We start from the raw sequence: 20184 nt of genomic DNA on the forward strand, positions 1-20184 counted from the left end.
TAATTATCAGAAATTATCAGTGAACATATGCTGTTTCATACAGGCCAAACCCACTTATCTCTTAAGGGCAGTGGGATAAAACTCACTCACATTCAAAAGTCTCAGTGAGCGATTGCAATAGATGTGGCTGTGAGAGCGGGACAGCAAGGTGTGGAGAGATAACTTGTCATTGGTTATCTCCGTTCAAAAGCCCGCCCTTTTATCGAGTATCTGTAATGCAATTGGTTATTTTTTGCGGGATCCACGCCTTTAGGTTGAGACGTCACTCTGGCGCTCCAACAGTGGCAATTGGCGACGATGTTGTGGTTGTCCACGCCGCCGCCAACTATTTGACAAGCATATTGTACCTACCACAGACAGACAGTCCGTGGAGGTGCGGTGTGAGTGTGAGCTCGTCCACGCATGGAGTTGTGCTCGGACCGTGTGGTGGCAACGCTGGACATGTCGCAAACCCCGAGCCAGGGCGGCGAGCCTGTTAATAGTAGCGATGGTGACTACGAAAGCTTGCCGCCTCATGTCTCCGTGACGACACACATGACAGCGGGCGCCGTGGCTGGCGTGCTGGAACACACGGTCATGTACCCGGTGGACTCTGTCAAGGTAACGGACACATTTTTACGAACTGGACACAAGTTAACGGATTAAAACTCCCACATTGCGATGTCTAGTAGCTGCTTTGCTAACAAGCGTTAGCTTTGAAATGCCCAACCTGCTTGACCACGGTTAGCTTGTGTGATTGTTACATTGTCTGTCAGACTGACAGCATGCCAGCATACAAGACACAAACAAACCTCTTTTTTCCACACTAGGTGTTTGCTTTTATTCGTTTTGTCGGAATTTAGTGGAATAATTGCGTCTCAGTTTACTCCTTTTATTACAAATAAACTAATAGTCTCAAAAAACTAGCAGCAATTAGTCCCTGAACTAAGTTAGCCTAATGTAAAATTGATTTCCTGTAGTGTAACACTCTGCTTACTCTTCTCGATGTTATGTGAATGACGTCAAAGTGAAAGTCAAATCTACGGTGGCCGATAGGTGCAAACGCACAAATGAATACCAAAAAACACCATAAAACAAATCCTTATCCTTCAAGATAAAACAAATGCAAAAGACATATAAACCTCAAACACAATTACATGAGATAAATGGTACAAGTTGAAGTTTTCCATGGAAGCCAGACCTTTGCTATAACATTAGTTGGATAAGTTGTTAATTACGAACATTAAAAAAGAAAACATTATGGGCAAGTGTTCAACAAAAACTAATTCAAATGTACCTTTTTCTTTTTCCTCTTTAAAAGGCAACCAGCTTTCTTCTGGGCATCCCACTCATGTCTCCCTCAAACTGGCAAAACCTCGGTTTTGAGAGGTATTAACTGTTAGTTTGTTATTGTTATAGCTTGTGGTAATGTAGAACTGCCACTCATAGGTAACACTTCACACCTCACTAATGTGAATAGCGATGCAGTGATGAATAAAACACTTTTGCACACAACTAGTGAAAGACTGGAAAGTAAATTATGATGGCATCACCCACCTTTTAATGTTTATAGTATTATATAAATATTTGTTTTGTTTTTTTAACTTTATCAACAAACTGCAAGAAAAAAACTCCCCTACTCACTATTAGATCCTCATTGCATTATGCATGTGGGCATCTTGCCAAACAATTCTGTTACTCAAACTCCTTTGTCATTTCCTCTTGTGTTTTTGGAATTTTCTTAAGCGACTTACACTGGAATGAAGTTCTTCTCTTTTGAAACTGTAGTTTATGAAGGGGGGTACACTTAACGATTGAAGTGCAATTTGCAGTAGTAGTTTATTCAGCTGTCATTGTCACACATCAATAAATATGAGGAGTGTTTATATGCAGTCCACTGGATCTATGGTGTTTTGACCTGCTGAGATATGAGATGGGACACACCTTTTGTGCCTTCACCACACGCATGGAGGGTGTGTGCGTGTGTCTCCCTGTGTGCGTTTGGTCTTATCTGTACTGCACACACACTTGAAATCAGCCTCAAACACTGAAGGGTGTGTGCACGTCATTGCCCCTATGTAGTACTGATTAGGAAACAGCCGGAGCTAAGATATGCACTACTACGCCTTATTACAGAGTCAAATTGTCACCAATGTAAACTTTTATTAAGTGTTCAGGCAATGTTCTGAAATGTAATGAAACAATTTAAAATGCCATACAAATTTAAAATAATTTGCATGCCAATATCTGCAGTAAAAGCAATGCATACTGACATTACAGGGCATTTCTACTAAACATGGCTTATTTTTAAGTTAGTATTACTTAATGGAAGAATGTTAGAATGCCAGAACAGAAATGTACAGTATGTACCACTTTTTTTCATTGCATGAAGATACCAATTTTTTGGTTATGCAGCATTTTTCCTCTTAGCCACCACTGCTACACTTATGTGGTGGCATCTCAAAAAAAGCCACTGAAAAATCAAGTTATTGCTTTTAGATGTTTTCAGAAGGGGAAGTCTCAGACATTGGAAATCTCATTTTACATTCGATACAGTGGTTGTTCCATCTGTGGAATGAAGTGTGGTTTCATAGGCATGGGCGGCAGTGGCTCAGGAGGTAGAGCAGTGTGTCCAGAGACTGGAAGGTTGGTGGTTCGATCCGTGCTCTCTCCACCCAGTTACTGTTGTTTCATCCCTGGACACCTTGCTTCCATAGCTACCTGCACTGGTGTGTGGATTAGTTTTGGATAGTCAGAGATGCCTTTGGTGCGAATTGGCAGCCACGTTTCTGTCAGTCTACTCCAGAGCAGCTGTGGCTAGAGATGTAGTTTACCATCACCACTAGTGTGTAACTGAGGAGTGAATTAATAATGAGTTCACTTCACTGTGATGCACTTTGGGTACCTTGAAAACGTCCATGTAAAATCTAATCTATTATTTTTTATTTTTTGCATTTTTTTTCAAGAGAATACTAATTTTAAATTGTACAACATCATGGCATTTGTTTTTGCAAGTTGTGTTATTATTTTAAAATGTTATCCCACACTGCAATTTAAAAATATTACTTCATGGTTGCAAAAAAAGTATAAATTTGCATTCAGGTTATTTTCAGACATGGATGGATTGGAATGATAAAGCAACACATTTCCCTGGAAAGAACAATGTGATTTGTGCAGCACAAATGAATAAAAGTCAACATCATCCGAGATTTGTGTGCCCTCAGTTTCCACATGTGTATTAAATAGAATTGTGAGTGCAATAAAGGAAGGAAACACAGCACAACATGCTGAGGAAGACAGACAGGGCCTATCTCCTGAGCCAGTGCCAGATCCATCTCTTTGCAAATAAAAACAACTTTGTGCTGTTCAGATAACTTGGCATTGTGAAGTAAAACAAAGCGCACCAGCCTCACAAGACCTGCATCTCTCGAACAAAAGAGCACTCGGCTGTCACAACCTACTTTTTAGGCTACATACATCCACTAAGCATGCTTAATGCAGGTGACCAAATGTAGTCCATCAAGGTCATGCTCTTTGTAACAAATGTCAAAACTATTGAAGTAAATTGCTCACTATATATTATGTTTTTTTTTTATGTTTCAGACAAGGATGCAGAGCCTGCAGCCTGACCCAAATGCCCAGTACAGAGGTGTCTATGAAGCTCTGAAAAGGATCATCCACACAGAGGGCTTCTTCAGACCGCTCAGGGGCCTCAACATCACCATGATGGGCGCTGGTCCTGCCCATGCACTTTACTTTGCCTGCTACGAAAGAGTCAAACGCTCCCTGAGTGATGTCATTCAAAATGGAGGCAATAGCCATTTGGCCAACGGTACGACCTCTGACCCTAAATCTTCCAATGGTGGTGTTGAATGACAAAATATTAATATCCTTATGTAAATGAGTGTAATTTGAGTAATGATTTCATAATTTAGAGCCATTGTTTCCACAGGTATTGCAGGCAGTGTGGCCACTGTCCTTCATGATGCCGTCATGAACCCTGCAGAGGGTAAGTAAACACAACCGAAATGGCAATAATAGAAAAATCAAAAAATAATAATTATAAACATATTTAGTCCTGTGACAATACAAGTGAATGTGCTGTGCCACATCAACATGCAACACATATATAGTATACAATATACTGCCGTGTTTACCAAAAGAAGTTACAACTGAGTTTACAGTGGTGGCACAGAACCGGGGAAATTTAATCCAACCCGGAAGCATCACAAAAAACAGCATGAACATTTCTGCAAGACAACCATGCTATCTGAAACATTTGTATTGTTGTATAGGGACAACCCCAGTAGTAGACAGGTAAGTCCGTGGCATGGTACATGTACTGTATGCATGTTATAATGTTTAGCATGAATGTTAAATGTATTTAATGTATGAAATATTAATGCTGTGTGAGATTACCTTAAAACAGTGGTTCTGTTATGCCCCCACTGGTGGACAGAAATGTTTTCTTGCATTCATGATAAAAAAAAAAAAGCTTAAAGGACTGTATGCAGCGGGTTCCTCCTGCTCCCAAGACAACCTTTTATCCTACTGGTCGAATTATATCCCGCCTCTTCCTGCTTGAAATACGCCGACAACACACACACACTCACACACACACACACACACACACACACACACACACACACACACACACACACACTAGTTATGTTTTCCAAATTGCTATCATTAGCTAAATTCAGCTACAAATGGTATTAACCATTGAATGTATAGTAAAAACAACGTGACTACAAATTTTTGAGCAATACTCTGAGATTCCGTGTTTGTACGTGCCACGACCATGTATGTGAATACCAAGAGCAGCATGGCAGTTATTTTATTTGGGTCAAACAAAACAATTGTTGTATATACAAACTTTTTTGTGTAATCTGTTCTTTTAACCCACTATTGGTAACATATGTGCTTTCAAAACATGTAGTTTGGATGCATAAAGTCCCTTTTAAAAGAGGTGGTCCCTCCACATTCCATAGTGTTGAAGTGAAAGCTTACAAAATGCTTGCATTAAACCCTCCAAAATGTGTTCCCTGTCATTATGTACAACTCAGTCGTGAAGCAGAGGATGCAAATGTACAACTCACCCTATCGTGGACTTTGGGACTGCGTTCGGACAGTGACACGCACGGAGGGCATGGGCGCCTTCTACCGCAGTTACAGCACACAGCTGACCATGAACATCCCCTTCCAGGCCGTTCACTTCATTACCTACGAGACCATGCAGGAGTGGTTAAACCCCCACAGACACTACCACCCCGGCACCCACATTGTATCCGGCGCGGCAGCGGGCGCCATTTCCGCTGCCGTCACTACACCGCTTGATGTTTGCAAGACGTTGCTCAATACACAGGAGAACGTGGCTCTTAGTTCGATGAACATCAGTGGCCATTTAACAGGAATGGTGAATGCATTCAGGACAGTGTACAAGCTTGGTGGTTTGGGGGCTTTCTTTAAAGGGGTGCAGGCTCGGGTTATATACCAGATGCCCTCCACTGCCATTGCCTGGTCTGTGTACGAGTTCTTCAAATACTTTCTGACAAAGAAGGAGGCAGGACCTGTGTCTATAAATGGAAAGTGAACCTAGCCTACTATGATGTTTGAGGAAGTAACTTGTGTGAGTGATGTGCTTCAATATTCCTACACGCACATCTTAGATTTTTTGTTGTAAAGTCACAAGGGCAAATGAAGTCACCTTTCAGCATTCTTTACAACATGCTCTGGCCAAGTTGTCTTCAATGACGTTTATAGTTCTTGATATTGGAGCTATTTATTTATTTGTGAGGCAAATATTTTTAGGGATTGCAGAAGGAGGAACTTCAATGTTGCTTTATATGTCTATTTATTGTCAACAAACAGTCCTTTTTTCACTTCAATGTAAAATACCAATACTCACTCCTCCCAAGTGCCTCATTACATACTACTAATATATTTTTGGTTGAAGCAAAAAACTATAATTGATTGTCTACCTTCCTCTTTTATATTTCGGGATGGGCATTTGACTACATTTTTCTTTTTTGTTTAAATATTATGCTTACATGGCATATACAAGGATCTCTCTGAATGATCTGAACTCCTGTTTCAATACCAGAGTTGTATTGAGTGGCCCTGTGAGGTCATAGCGGATGTTTTCATGGATGTGACTCAACTTCCCATAGCTTACGTCACATGCCTCTTTAGACTTCAAACTAGTTGACTGAATCTACAGCGTCTCTGCTGGTTGAAACCCAGAACTGCACTCCATTTTGCCTCAGTAGCTTAAGATATGATTATTGAACAGTCACTTCCACGCAATGACATAGACGCATAGACAAGTCATAGGCAATCAATGCATGAATTGATTTGTATGCACGTCTCTGTCTATTTTCTCTTCTTGGAGAACATCTGTCTCATCCTGAAGGTGTCTACAGACCTTTTGAATCACGCACAATGTACAATAGAGGTTAATAGACAGAGGGCAGCTCTTAGAGCCGATAAGGCCATTACATTCACAGACTTTAAATACTGTGCTGTTACAGACTTTGTGGTAGTTTTACCTTGAACATGCAAGACTACAAAATTATGTTTTACTTAGTTTTTTTGCTCCCCCTTGCTTTGTGCTCACATTCCTTCAACTGTTGACAGAAGATGCCATCCTGAAGTGTTTTGTTATGGTCATGTACAGAAAGCTGAAACTTAACCCACCAAAGACATTGTATTGTATGGAGTGGTATTTTTCTATGCATCTTCTTTAACCCATCATATCCAGTTGTCCACCATCATTTTTTTTGCGTGTGTCTCTTCCTGGCTCTGCATTGTTTAAAACGTGTTGGGCATCATTTGCTCTTCCTCCAACAAAAGTCTATTGCTAATCTTTCCGCTCAAGCAATGGCAGTTTGAAGAGGAAATGGTTTGTTATTGTAGGTTTTCAATCCATATGGATATGTTAAAGATTGTCTTTATCATTCAATCTGCTTGTTTATATACACTTTCTAAAAGCCATAGACGCACATGCAACGTTTCCCATGAGCAAATGGGAATGCCTTTTTTTTAAACTTTATTTATATAATTTGCAGCAACCTAACTCACTACTCTTGGAAAGAGCTCTTGACTAACAGTTGACCATCACTGTGTAATTCTCAGCTGTTATCCAGAGCAGCACTGGTCATTGAGTGCAAGATAGTGAAGGGATGTGAGGATTTTTAAAAAATCTTTTTTGCGTGCCATTATGTTATGCTGTTTATGCACAAATAACTGAAAACACGATTGGGTGGAATTGTGCATCTGCAGGATTTGAATCTATTCATAACATGCAATCAGGAAATCTTTGTGACAATGCTGCTACAGTATGTAACACTGGAGCTAAAATAAACATGCAAGTGGTGAATGAAGTGTGTCTGTGTGAGTCTGTTGTGTAGCCAGCAGGGGGCCCTCTAGGCCCATACTGTACTCCAAAGCACATGTGAGTCACTGATGTTAGGAGGGCATAGAAGTCTTATACCACAATTGTCCAGAGTACAGTTGACATTTATTTGTAGTCAAAATGTAGTTGCATGTTTTGGTCTACAACCTACCTTATTTAATATGTTTGCAATGTACAATATGTTTGAAAAACTCAGATGTCTATTTACTAGTAGTTCTCTGGTAAGTACAGAATGTGTTGCTGGTATTAACCTATTGTTCTGACACACTGAGGTTTATGGTCATGGTTGTATTTTTTCAGACATTGACAAGTTTAATTAAGGAACACATACCAGTTCAGGGCAGTGTTGTGCAAGTTCATCATTCTCATGAACCCCCGCGACCCAAATGAGGATAAGCGGTATAGAAAGTGGATGGATAGTTCAAAGTTCAGTTCACATAATAAAAATGTGAATAGTTCACATTCATTGTTTACCATTTCAATTAAGTTCAGTTGATTGTAATTGAGAATGAAAGACTGAAAACTATGACTATCTGTCACCACCTAAAACTGCTCACTGTTTACAGTTGGGTATTGTCCTCCTTGAATTTTAGAACAATATTTAATACAAAGTGGTTTTCTTTGTGCTTTTTAGCCTATGCATGTTTTGTCCTCCAAACAAAAGCCACATCAAATTGTAGTGTTCCATGCAATGAAATCAATAGGTAAACGTATACCCGGAAGTCCTCGGGAACACTTGGGGTGTGACGGCAGAGTGGGCCATGGGTGGAGCAAATAAAACAGACTGTTTGGGTCGGAAGCAGACAGTCCGTGGAAACACTGCAGAAAAAGGTGCAGAAGATCTAGAAGGCTTTCTGTGTGGGTTATTGTGTGAAGCTGCTCTATAGGAGCCCACAAATAAACACAAAGCGCAGAAAATCAGTATAATATGGGTATTATGTTTTTTTTCTTCACTTTTCTGACCTATAAATGTTGTTAGAATGTTGTGTTATTTGATAATGAGGTTTACCCATTTGTAAGTGAGCCCTCACAGAAATTTGGGATAGCCCTGATGGTTTTTTTAACAGAGCCGGACTGCCGTATGTGGGCTTCCCCGGGTACAAGCTGTAGGTTTGCCCTCTCCCCCACTTTGCTGTTTGTCGAAGGTTTCACTGTTAGCACAGAGCTAGTGCTAATGGCTTCCAGGAAATATTTGTTCAGTGTTGAACTTGCCGAAAGAGACAAACATCAGGCAGAAGTAATTGGAGTGGCAGATTTCTGACCAGCAAGAGCAACATATGCAAAGCTGGACAATCCGCCAAACTGTTGCCGAAGCCAGTTGCCTTTCGAACGTTACTTGGTTATGTTGAAGAGTCAGAAGGGCAAGCTGTAAGTAACAATTTAATTTATCAGTGTCCTGTATATATTTTGTGTAAGTAAGCATTACACATTAATGTCACACATTAGAGTGTGCATACAGTTATGTCTGTAGTTGCTAATAGCCTTCTCTTTTCCACCACAATCGGTGGATCTACCGGTTGGTGGATCTAATCTGTCGTCCTACAAAAAATGTTAATGGCCAAATTTCCTTTAGCCGATGTTGTGTAAAATTGTCTAAAACAATAAACACCGACCTACGTTACCACTCTGAGTTCATACATGGTAAGTCAGTCAATTATCAACTCCTGTACCGACAATTAGAAAGTGGGGTTCAGCAGTAGTACTCCTTAGGAGTGTGTGGAGTCACAGTAGAGTGAGCGTGCCTGGAGGAGGGGCCATGGATGGAATAAATTAAAACAGACTGTTTTGGAAAGCCAAGGAAATACAGCTGGAATGGGTGCTGATTCTGAAATATCTAGAAACTTTCTGTGCGGGTGGATTGAGTCCACAACGTCCACGATGAAAAAATTGCTGTTTTGTTACGCCAGTGTGGGTAATGTAGTGTGAAACAAGTAGAGTACTTCATGTGTAACTTATTTAACCCTACTTGTAATTGTAACAATTTTATAAATGTCCATTTGCCATTTGTATTAGTCTGCTGAAGTTCCTTACAATTGTTAACTGCTTAACTCCGGATATGTTAGTGGAACCAGAAATGCTTGAGACGTGGACCACCTTACCTGTTGCGTTCCGAAGACCTAAAACAGATTATCTATACCGTTTGGCAAGGGACATTTTTGAGACTGTAGGACCAGGTAACCTCAGACTACCATGGAACCTGAGAGTTAGAGATTGTCTTAAAGCCTGACCCGTATTACATGGAACTTGCTTGAAGAGCACATGACCATGATCTCACTTGGACTTGGACCACAACACCTTAATGTAGTTCAATACTGCAACTGCGCCAAATAACTGGACCATGGCCATGGGTTCTAACTTGTAACTGGAGACTTGGACAACAAAACATTGATTTAGCTTGGAACCCGGACCAATGATTCTTGTATTTTAAAACCTGTACTAGAGGCAGGGGCACTGCTTGCCACCAGGCAAGTCAGGCAACTGCTCGGGTTCCCCTGCGAGGACCCCTGAGGGCTGACAAACCTTGAATGCCTATAACAGTGCTGCTGGTTTGAGGGTCCGCTTCTAAATTTTGGCCTCTAGAATCATCTCTAACCACACGTTCTTGCTTCGTTTAAGACATGGACCATGTGACCTTTAGATGACCTCATCATAGTCTTGTTTGTGGTTCTTCCTGAGCTGGATAGCATGTATTGGACTGTTTACATGAAGGTAGATACTTGCTGATATGCAATGATGGAAAACATTTCTTATCGAGATGCACACAGTAGCAAGCTTTATTCGGAGCCGGCATGTCCTGACACATGTACACAGGTGCACAGTTGTCCCTGATGAGTCCATGATCATGTTGTTTACCTGATACCTACAATGGACAGCTTCATCTACAGTCCATCTCCCTGACTACTTTACGTCTTTATAGCCAAGATAAGCTCTGGAAAATTACAACAACCTCTTCTCTCAATGTATGCTGGTCCTATTACACAAAAACATTCATACAGTGATGGCTACTGATGCAAAGCTATGTCCACAGCATCACTGCTTGGTAACATGGGGGATCCAGTTACATTATCCAGGGAAGTTTATGATAGTGGATGAACAGATGGGGGCTGCTTCAAAACTTCTTATCAGGCCCGCCAAATTTGTCAGACAGTCACGGCACATTGCAGCACTGACAAAGGCTTCCTTTGTGGTCAGGTTTGGTTTGCTTCTCTTGTCTTGATGAAGATCTGCTGGTCTTTCAAAGAGCGTCTTGGACACCTTTAACTCTCTGTGGGGCTGCCCCACAAAGAAGGGTGTCCAAGGGGCCAACAAAAACATCATGTCTGTCATGTGAACATAAAAGGGAACTGCACTTTTGGGGAATTTTGCCCATCATTCACAATGTGAAACATGAACACATATTTCTTTCCCTTTCCTGTGCATTATAACGCTAGAAAGCAAGTTAATATGAGCTAGCTAACAATGCACGTCATTGGAATACACCCATTTTGGTTACAAAGTCCTCCTAAAAAAAACCCTGTGTTTTATCGTTTGATATACATGCTGTGATCATGCAAGAACAAGTACATTGATGGTAACATGTAATACTTACAGTATATTGCCATATTTTAATGATTTAAAACATTACCGAAACTTGTTTCCTCTGCACATTGAATTCACATTTGGCTTACGTCAATAACAGCAGCATCGATACAGCGACAACACTTCCAATGTCTGCTCTCCTTGGGATGGCTGTGTCTTCCAGCACAAGACATGTGCTCCAGTCCAGTCAGGTAAAAACCTCCGACTGCAAACGAGCATCTTGTTGAGTCTTCGTGGCAAAATTGAGAGCTAGGTATCCACTCTTCCATCTTTGAGTGACACTAACATGAGTAGTTATAGTTTTTTGTGTTAGCTGCAACAATAACAATATTGTTATTTAGCATAAACATAAATGCTAAAATCTGTGCAGTCCTTTTTGCAGGCATCAGATGTTTAAAAAAATGAATTTCAGAACTGCTTGATTGATCGATGCCTATCTCTAGGTGACACCTTTGACCTAAAATGTCTGTAATCACCGTTACCGCGAAAAAAAAAGAAAACGTGACATCTGTAAAGCTTAAGGTTACAGTGTAAAGTCTCCATTGCATCTTAGCAAAGCTTGATATAGGGTTGCTCAGAGCTCACCACACTTTCAACTCCTGACAACAGCCTAAATAAACACTATTTACCGGAAGCTCAGTGTTCTTAATGGCAAGTCTTTAATCTATGTGCACACATACTAATACCTCACTGCTTTTTATAAGTAAGACCACAAAACCCAGTTGATCCATGCAGCGCAGGAAGTGATATCTGCGGTGTTGGTAACTTAATGTATGGTGTCTCTTTGAGTCAGAGTAAAGTGCAGGGATATTCCTTTATCTGCTCAGCATGCTCGCATTTGGCCCGCCCGCTGAGAGACACTGAGATACTGTCACATTCTTATGGCCGTCAAAACAGACGCTATCGGTCCTCTTCATGTCTAATTACCTGTTTAAACTGAGGGCATTGAATGAAGGCTGCAAACACTGATAAAAGTAAGTCACTGTAAGGAAGCCTGAGTTGGTTGGGTTTTTTTGGACCATGTCTTGCTCTTTGTGCACCTTTTACAAGCAAACTGGTTTGTCCACTTGGAATGGTCACATTGAGGAGAGGAGCTACTTGACAGGTTCTCTTGCTTTCATGTCACGTTGGCATCTTGTGATGGTCATGCACAGCGATAACAAGAAGCTCTTTAAGATCGTTGTCTCATGGGAGTTTTGGAGGTCACATCTTTACTTTTCCTATGACATTGTCTCCTATTTAACTGTTTTTACTTCGTATTACTGCGTTACCTTTGGCTCCTTTTAACCGTCTCCTTCGTTCAGCTATTGTAGTGAATCATGACACAGCCTTGTGCTCCTCTAGTAATCAGTTAAAGGAATCTGTCCCTGTTTTTCTTGAAAATTCATGCACACTCACCTTCACATTTCATTAGGTACACCCGCACAATGTAAAAGGAGCAGTATTGAAAAATAACATAATGCTTTACCATATGTTCTACCTTTACTTTATGGGATCTCATTAGATTGTACTGCTTGGTGTACCTAATGAAGTTTATAGTGTGTGTGTAGTTGGTGTAAAAAGTTTTGAGAACCATTGTTCCAGACCTCCAAGTACCACCCCACCAATATTTTGCTTGGCAAGTACCCCCGTTTTTGCTACCTGCACTTATCATCACTTTACCTTCCCAATATGGATAGTCCCCGCAGGCTTGTAGCGTATGAGCTGAATTAAATAAGAATATTTCAACAAAGGCAACTTTTTTAGCAAATGTGTATTCAATAAATTAGAGCTGCAATAAGTAATAGATTAATCGATGGTTAATCGATTGCCCAAAGAATCGACAATTATTTTGGTCATTGATTCATAATTTTTGTATTTAAATATGTAAATATCCTCTGATTTCAGCCTCTCAAATGTGAATAATTTGAAATTTTGGTAGTCATCCATGAAAACAGACCTAATATCTTTGTGTTTTTTCACTAAAATAAGTAAAAATTAAAAAAAAAAACAGTGATGGCACTTTTGCCTCTATTTTCATATGTTGCAGCCCCAACTACTAACTGTAGATGTTTGCTTCAATTAATTGAAAATATAATCTACCAATTAATCAGTTATTAAAATAATTGTTAGTTGCAGCCCTAGAATGAATACGTATTATACAATTATTTTATATTTCTATGACTCGAATTTGAGTACCACGAGATTGAGCCTCTGTATTCCAAATGGTACGTGTGCCTCGGTTTGAGAACCAATGGTTTAGAACAGGGGTCAGCAACCCGCGGCTCCAGAGCCGCATGTGGCTCTCCAGCCTCTTTGTTGCGGCTCCCTTTGCAATGCTTGAATATTTTTTAGCACCCGTGTGGTGAAAATGCACTCTTTGTTATGAGTTTACAAAAATCCAACTTTGTGTGAGACCATGAATGCATCCTGACTGAGTTCTGACTGGTGACTGAATGAGCAGACAGGATGCTATCCAGTTCTCTCTGACAGGTTAACATGAAGGGAAATGAGTAATACTTTGAGTTATTTGAGTTATTAATTATTATTAATGAGTTATTTGACGATTCTAAAAAATAAATTAGAGCTCATTTAAAAACAAAAGTTTATCTCCAGTACTAGCAAGAGTACTCCAACTCGTCTTTTTTTTCCCACCAATGTTGTTTTAAACATACAACGTTTTGCGGCTCCAGGCTATTTTTCTTTAGTGGGCAAGTGGGTGAAATGGCTCTTTTCATAGTAAAGGTTGCCGACCCCTGGTTTAGAACATTGCCGCCAATGTTCACATAAAGGCTATTTATTCTCAAATAAGAGTAATCTATCAATGGTAATTAAGTGATGTAATGTTTATTTTCACATCCGCAATGGAACAACTTATTTATACGAATACATCCTGGGCCAAAATATAAAATATACACACTATTATGATTTAATCAAATAACAGATTTGCAACATTTTATTTGATCTTCAAGTCATTTTCACCACATCGCAGGTCTCCAGGGCCCCCCGTAGTCCCACAAGTATGGTCTGCACTGGTACGCCCTGCAGAAGGTACTGATGAGAGCTGTTGGGTCCAGTCCATCTACTTTGTACGTGTCTTTCCAGAACTCAGACGCTTGCTGCTTTCTCTTTGTCTTGTACCTGCGGTTCTGAAACCAGATCTTCACCTGGGTCTCGGTCAGTCTTAACTGGCTGGCCAGGTGAGCTCTCTCTGGGGCTGACAGGTACTTCTGGTGGTTGAATTTCTTCTCCAGTTCCAGCACTTGGAGGTGTGTGAACGCTGCTCGGGAGCGTTTGGGTTTTCCCGTTGATGCGAAGCTGTTGGACTCGGACATGCTAGGACAGGTATTGTCCAGTGATGCAGCTGAGATGTCAGAGATAGGATCAGGCGTCATCATTCTAAAGTAACAGCATTTTAAGTATTGGAAGCAATTAGTAAACAAAGTTTAGCTGACCTGTCTGCTCGACAAACGTCGACTCTGACAACTTTTTAGCTTCCTCTTCCCATTTGTCCGTCGTCTGTGAACAGCATTTTCCAGCATTGTCTTTCATGGAGAGGATGTCCTCTATCAGGAAGGATGTCCGAGGTTTGACCGGATCAGACATATTACCATCCAGTGGTGCGATGAGTGAGCGGCCTCCTTGGTGTCACAGGCTGTTAGCAGCAGCCTGTTCTTCACACATGCCCTCACACACACACACACACATACACGTACACACACTGGCATTTTATACAAGTGCAGGGGCGGGTTTGAGAAGGAGGAGGTGGGACACAGCTGACCGTGTACTCACCCCTGCAGAGACTTTCACTTCAGTTGTTTTGGTTGACAGAAATATGAAAATGGAAGAAAGACAATCCAAACTAAAATAAATAATGAAGCATAAAAGAAAAATAATAGTAAGCATCATTTTTTGAAAAAGAAAAAAAACATGTATCTAAAAATATTTTCAAATATTTCAGAAAAAAGTGCTTAAAATTAACTTACATTCTTTTAAATTGTTGAGGTTGGGTTATTTTTGGCATTCATTTGTTAAAGGGGAACTTCCCTTTTTTTGCCAATTTTGCCCATCATTCAGAATTCTTATGCGAAACATGAACACATGTTTCTTCCCCGTTTTTGTGCATTATAATACCAGAATGAGTTAATATGAGCTAGCTAACAATGCATGTCATCGGGACACACCTATTTCGACTACGAAATGTTACAATTTTACTTTTTAAATTTTACTTGTATTTGTAATTTTTTGTAATTTTCAATTTTTTACCGGCTGTGACCCTGCAGAATGGATCTGTGAGCCACTTTTGAGTTCCAACCCACAAGTTGAGAACCACTGATTTAATATACTGTATACAGGTTGGGCCATGGGTTTCCATACAGAGGAAAAATAATAATTCATGTTGGAGAACTGGCTTTATTTACTATATAGTGTGCTCTATTTGATTATCATGGTTTAAAAAAAACCTATTAATACATGTTTTCCACTGCAACCTGGAGTAACACACTTGAAGTTAAGCTGGTGATATGTTCCTTGAGATGACTTGTGTCTCATATCTTCACCGATACACCATGGCCTTCAAATGCCCCCAAAGATAGGAAAATGGTAACTTACTTAAATGTAAAAAAAAACAATAAGAAATGTCAAATAGTTAAAATGAAACTAATGAACAAAGGTCAGATTTGAAGCAAAAGCCCACAGAACCTATCCAGCCCTCAGCTCAGCATCCCTTCCTGCTGGGGTCAGAGTGGGTGGTCATATCCACTGAACTGCACTAATGAGTTCGGCACATTTAGGTCGGCTCCTGGACGGACACGGTGGTTGTTTAGTTGTTGTTCTTGCCCCAAGAATGATACTTTTACTAGCAGTGTCAGTGTTCCTCTGGGAGTTCATGTCAAGCGTAAATTTCAGGGGTGATGAACAGGACATTGTGCAGCCCTGTCCCTGCCGGTCCTTACTGGCTCTTGCAGCATCTCTGCACCAGCCGCATACACGGTGTTGTTGCATCATGTCACAGTGGCTATAGTCGCACAAAATACAAGTAGTAGTAATAACAATATGTGCCCTGTGATTGGCTGGCGACCAGTCCAAGGCCTCTCACCCAAAGACAGCTGGGATAGGCTCCAGCATCCCAGTGACCGTCATGAGGATAAGCGGGAGAAAAAAAATAAATGAATGAATTATTGTAGTATTTGTAATCATGTAAAATATTAGTTCTTATATATTACTATGACTTCAAATCTTAAAATGATTATTATTAAGTAAAAAGAAAACAAAAATGTAGTAATATGAGTATTGTATTGAATGAAATCCTAGTAATTTAGCATTTTAAGAAATGAAATGTATTAGTTATAATTTATGAGAATTGAGTTAAAATCCTTAGAGATTGAAGTTGTAATATTATGATAATAAAATTAAAATTTTAAGACAATAAATACATATGAGGGTTAAGTTGTTATATTTGAAAAATTAAAACTTCTGAAAAAAAACTTCTGAATATCACAAGAATTAATATGAAGGAAAAAGTTTTAATGTTTCGACAACAGAGTCATAGCAACAAGAGAAAACATCTAAATACTATGAGACTAAATTCTGAATAAAATGCCAGTATAATATTGTGAGAACAAAACGTCAGAATATTAAAAGAAGTCTTAATACCGAATATCTAAGTAAGATTACAAGTATAAAGCTGTGCATTAGTGAAAAAAGTCAGTTATATGTTGGGGATATGAGAAAATATGAGAAGAAGTAAACATTATGAAAATTACATAGTAATTGATGAGAATAAAGTTCTATACAGTAAAGCAAAAGTTGATAGTATAATATTGGGAGAACAAAACGTCAGCATATTAAAATAAGTCTTAATACCGAATATCTAAGTAAGATTACAAGTATAAAGCTGTACATTAGTGAAAAAAGTTGTTATATGTTGGGGATATGAGAAAAATATGAGAAAAAAGTAAACATTATGAAAATGACATAGTAATTAAAGTTCTATACAGTAAAGCAACAGTCTTAATTTGAGAATATTCTCCTAATATGATGAGAAAATGCCTAAATATTACAGAAATTAACGTGAGAAAAATGTTGTATTATTACTGTACTACAAAATATAGTTATTTATAAGCATTTTTTGCAATGTCAAAAATGGACAACAGAAGAGAGTGCTATGCTAAACACCAACAGCCACCGTGATAGTGACCTTAGTCTAATAAGGTCAGCAATAACCGTATTAAACGTGTGAGTTCTCCCACGTTGTTGTGTATACACCCTAATCACACCTTTACATCCTGTCTACAGCGTTTAGCAATGACACAGCAGGATGCCAATGATTCTAAACGCATCCGCTTTTCAATAACGTTAAGAGGCTCTCCTCGGGCCTTTCTGTTGTCTCATCAACACGGCATTAAGATCATGGATATGATAGCTGTCACCTTGACTTCTTTATCTGCAGGGAAACTATGTTGACATGCCAGCGCGCTGAATTTTCATCTCTCATTTTCAGTTTTACTGTGATATTCCCTCATTGTTTAGTGTATTTCAAGCGTTTCGTTCAAGCGTAGTGTTTTTCAACTGCACCGAGCATATGGAGTGACATACCACAACCTGTGACCTTTCACTCGGAAGCTGTGTTTATTTTTCACAATAATGTGGTCACCTTGTTTTCATTGACTTGTTTTGTCGTTCATCTTCTGTTGTTTTCCTGCCAAGTCTTTGTGTGCATCAAGAGGCCTTGTTGTAACAATACATGCGTCTGCAGCACTTTTACAGGTTGACACAAGCTTAATGCCCCTTTATTGGCATCAGGTACGCTCATTTGGAATTTATCATCACACAGATGGAGCCAGGCATGGTGATATTAAGCATAATATTGCTGGTTTCTTATGTAGCAGTGGACCGCCATGCAGCCTGGCCCTGTTTTCATAATAATAGTAATAATAATTAGGAATGTCCTATAATTATCAGGCCCTATAATTATTAGCCTGATCGCAGCATAAAAATGCAGTATGCGTCCATATACTATACATATGTGTTCATAACACCATAGGAGTCATGTAACACATATCTGTATTGGCTGATAATGGTATCGGAAATTGAGAATTGGACAATATTGGCATATTGGTTTTCTGCAAAAAAGCCAATATCAGATATGGCTAATAGTAATGTATTGTGCATATTAATGATGATGTCATCACTCATTGTATTAAATCTGCATCCTCTCTAGAATTGTCCTGGAAATGTGACAAGAATGAAGTGGTAATATTATGAGGGGAAAAACATCTAAATATTGTGAGAATTAAGATTATAAAGGTTATAAAAACAATGTCATAAAATTATGTTCAAATTTTGGGAAGAGAGTTATTATATATAGTTCATTCATTCATTTTCTACCGCTTATCCTCACAAGGGTCGCGGGGGTGCTGGAGCCTATCCCAGCTGTTTTCAGGCGAGAGGCAGCCTGGACTGGTCGCCAGCCAATCACAGGGCACATATAGACAAACAACCATTCACACTCACATTCATACCTATGGACAATTTGGAGTCGCCAATGTTTTTGGAATGTGGGAGGAAACCGGAGTACCCGGAGAAAACCCACACATGCACGAGGAGAACATGCAAACTCCACACAGAGATGGCTGAGATGATTAGAAAATTGGGATATGCAATAACACTATGATAATATCATGAGAAAAAACATCAATACTAGAATAAAAGTCCTATAAAATAGTTGGGATATGCCATAAATTAGGATTGTGAGACTAAACATTATGAAAATAAAGTTGTAATCTATCTCTATGTGGAGTTTGCATATCATCACAATAGTCTGAAGGCCTGTTTATGCAAGAAATATTTGGCAAACACCTCATTAAGACCTCATTAGCTCCAAGTGGAATACAGCCGACCTCCCAGTCTTGAATGCACCATAAGGCATCATCCAGGTCTATCATGTGATGTGCAAGTCTTCCACTAGAGGACACTCTAGAGCCACACATCATGATGTAACCACTGCCACACAGTGGGCTGTTTTACCAAAGAGTCAGCTTGATTGAGACAGAAAAATCAGATTCTCATCTATCATTTCATATCAGAAACCTCGTCTCATCAGTCGTCTCACACACACACACACTGAAGTTATCAAACTTCTGTAGTATTAAAAGATGACATTATATGCTGGATGAGTGGCGAGCCTTCAGTTCAACTGTTGTGCTTTTTTGAGTGATGGACGCCCTCGCGTCATCCTGTGAAGGAGATGACCCTCATGAAATGGGAATCACAACATTGTAATCAAGCATCTCTTCATCCTCTGTGTCACATGCACACACACACACACACATACAGATAGAGAGGTGGGTGGTTGGCCATTAGGCCTATCTGATCTCCTGAAGTGCTTCTGGACTCCACTCTGTCTACATCTTCATCCTTATCACAGAGATTCAACTCCTCCACCTGGGGCTTTTTTCCACTAAAAGGCTAGCTTCACTCACCAAGCAGACTCTTTTTAGACATGACTTTTGTATATCTACGTATGGTCATCTTGAAATCACACCAAGACATACAGGATACAGTAGCAAGTTGCATCAAATGTTGACTGATACTGTGGGGAAGTTGACTGCATCATCCCGTGATGAGTGACAGCTGCATGGAGAGCTTTTTCCAGTTTGATTGAAAGTTTTAAATGTTGAAGTTAGAGAGCCTCTCAGTCTGCAACTTTGTTTACCAAGCAAAGCTCCAGGACCAGACAGGCTGCAAGTCCTTATCAGCGGATCAGTCAATGGGACAATGATGAGCTCACTTTGATAGAGCTGCTCTTGTCAGCTCGGATGTCACTTCCTCTTTTTTTTTTTCTTACTTTGGAAGCATTTCTTTGATAAACAACACAAGACACCACCACCTATCACCTGTCAGCCTATTACTACTGATGACATATTGGCGAGTATTATATGGTTGTTTTGATGAAATAGAAATGAGGTGTTGCAATATTAACAGAATATTAACCCCAGAGAGAATGAGTCACATTCATTAACCAGTCAGGATGCCACTTTGAGCCTGTAATATTTTATATTGTGTGTTTCCCCAACATAATTTTCCAAATATTAAAGCTTTATTGTATGAGGTTTCTCATGATATTGCAAATTTAAACAAGTGAAGCATTTTGCTTTAATATTTTCACCCGATGCTACTGAAATTACATTACTTTTCCTCATAATACTACTACTACAAGTTTATAATAAAAA

General features: G+C 39.6%; 2 protein-coding genes across 2 annotated transcripts; one reads left to right on the plus strand and one right to left on the minus strand.

Annotated features, from left to right (window-relative positions):
* The first annotated feature begins 258 nt into the window (after window positions 1–258).
* On the plus strand, window positions 259–7519 carry slc25a37 (solute carrier family 25 member 37). Its single transcript, XM_058070751.1, has 4 exons — window positions 259–600; window positions 3583–3811; window positions 3932–3988; window positions 5046–7519. Exons 1-4 carry the CDS (start codon window positions 403–405, stop codon window positions 5570–5572), a joined length of 1011 nt encoding a protein of 336 aa, XP_057926734.1. The 5' UTR covers window positions 259–402; the 3' UTR covers window positions 5573–7519.
* Window positions 7520–13782: 6263 nt separating this feature from the next.
* nkx3-1 (NK3 homeobox 1) lies at window positions 13783–14661 on the minus strand. Its single transcript, XM_058070755.1, has 2 exons — window positions 14407–14661; window positions 13783–14315 (listed from the first exon to the last, which is right to left on the minus strand). Exons 1-2 carry the CDS (start codon window positions 14555–14557, stop codon window positions 13930–13932), a joined length of 537 nt encoding a protein of 178 aa, XP_057926738.1. The 5' UTR covers window positions 14558–14661; the 3' UTR covers window positions 13783–13929.
* Between the last annotated feature and the right edge of the window lie 5523 nt (window positions 14662–20184).

This window comes from Doryrhamphus excisus, chromosome 4 (assembly GCF_030265055.1).
Source record: "Doryrhamphus excisus isolate RoL2022-K1 chromosome 4, RoL_Dexc_1.0, whole genome shotgun sequence".
Classification (NCBI taxonomy): domain Eukaryota; kingdom Metazoa; phylum Chordata; class Actinopteri; order Syngnathiformes; family Syngnathidae; genus Doryrhamphus; species Doryrhamphus excisus.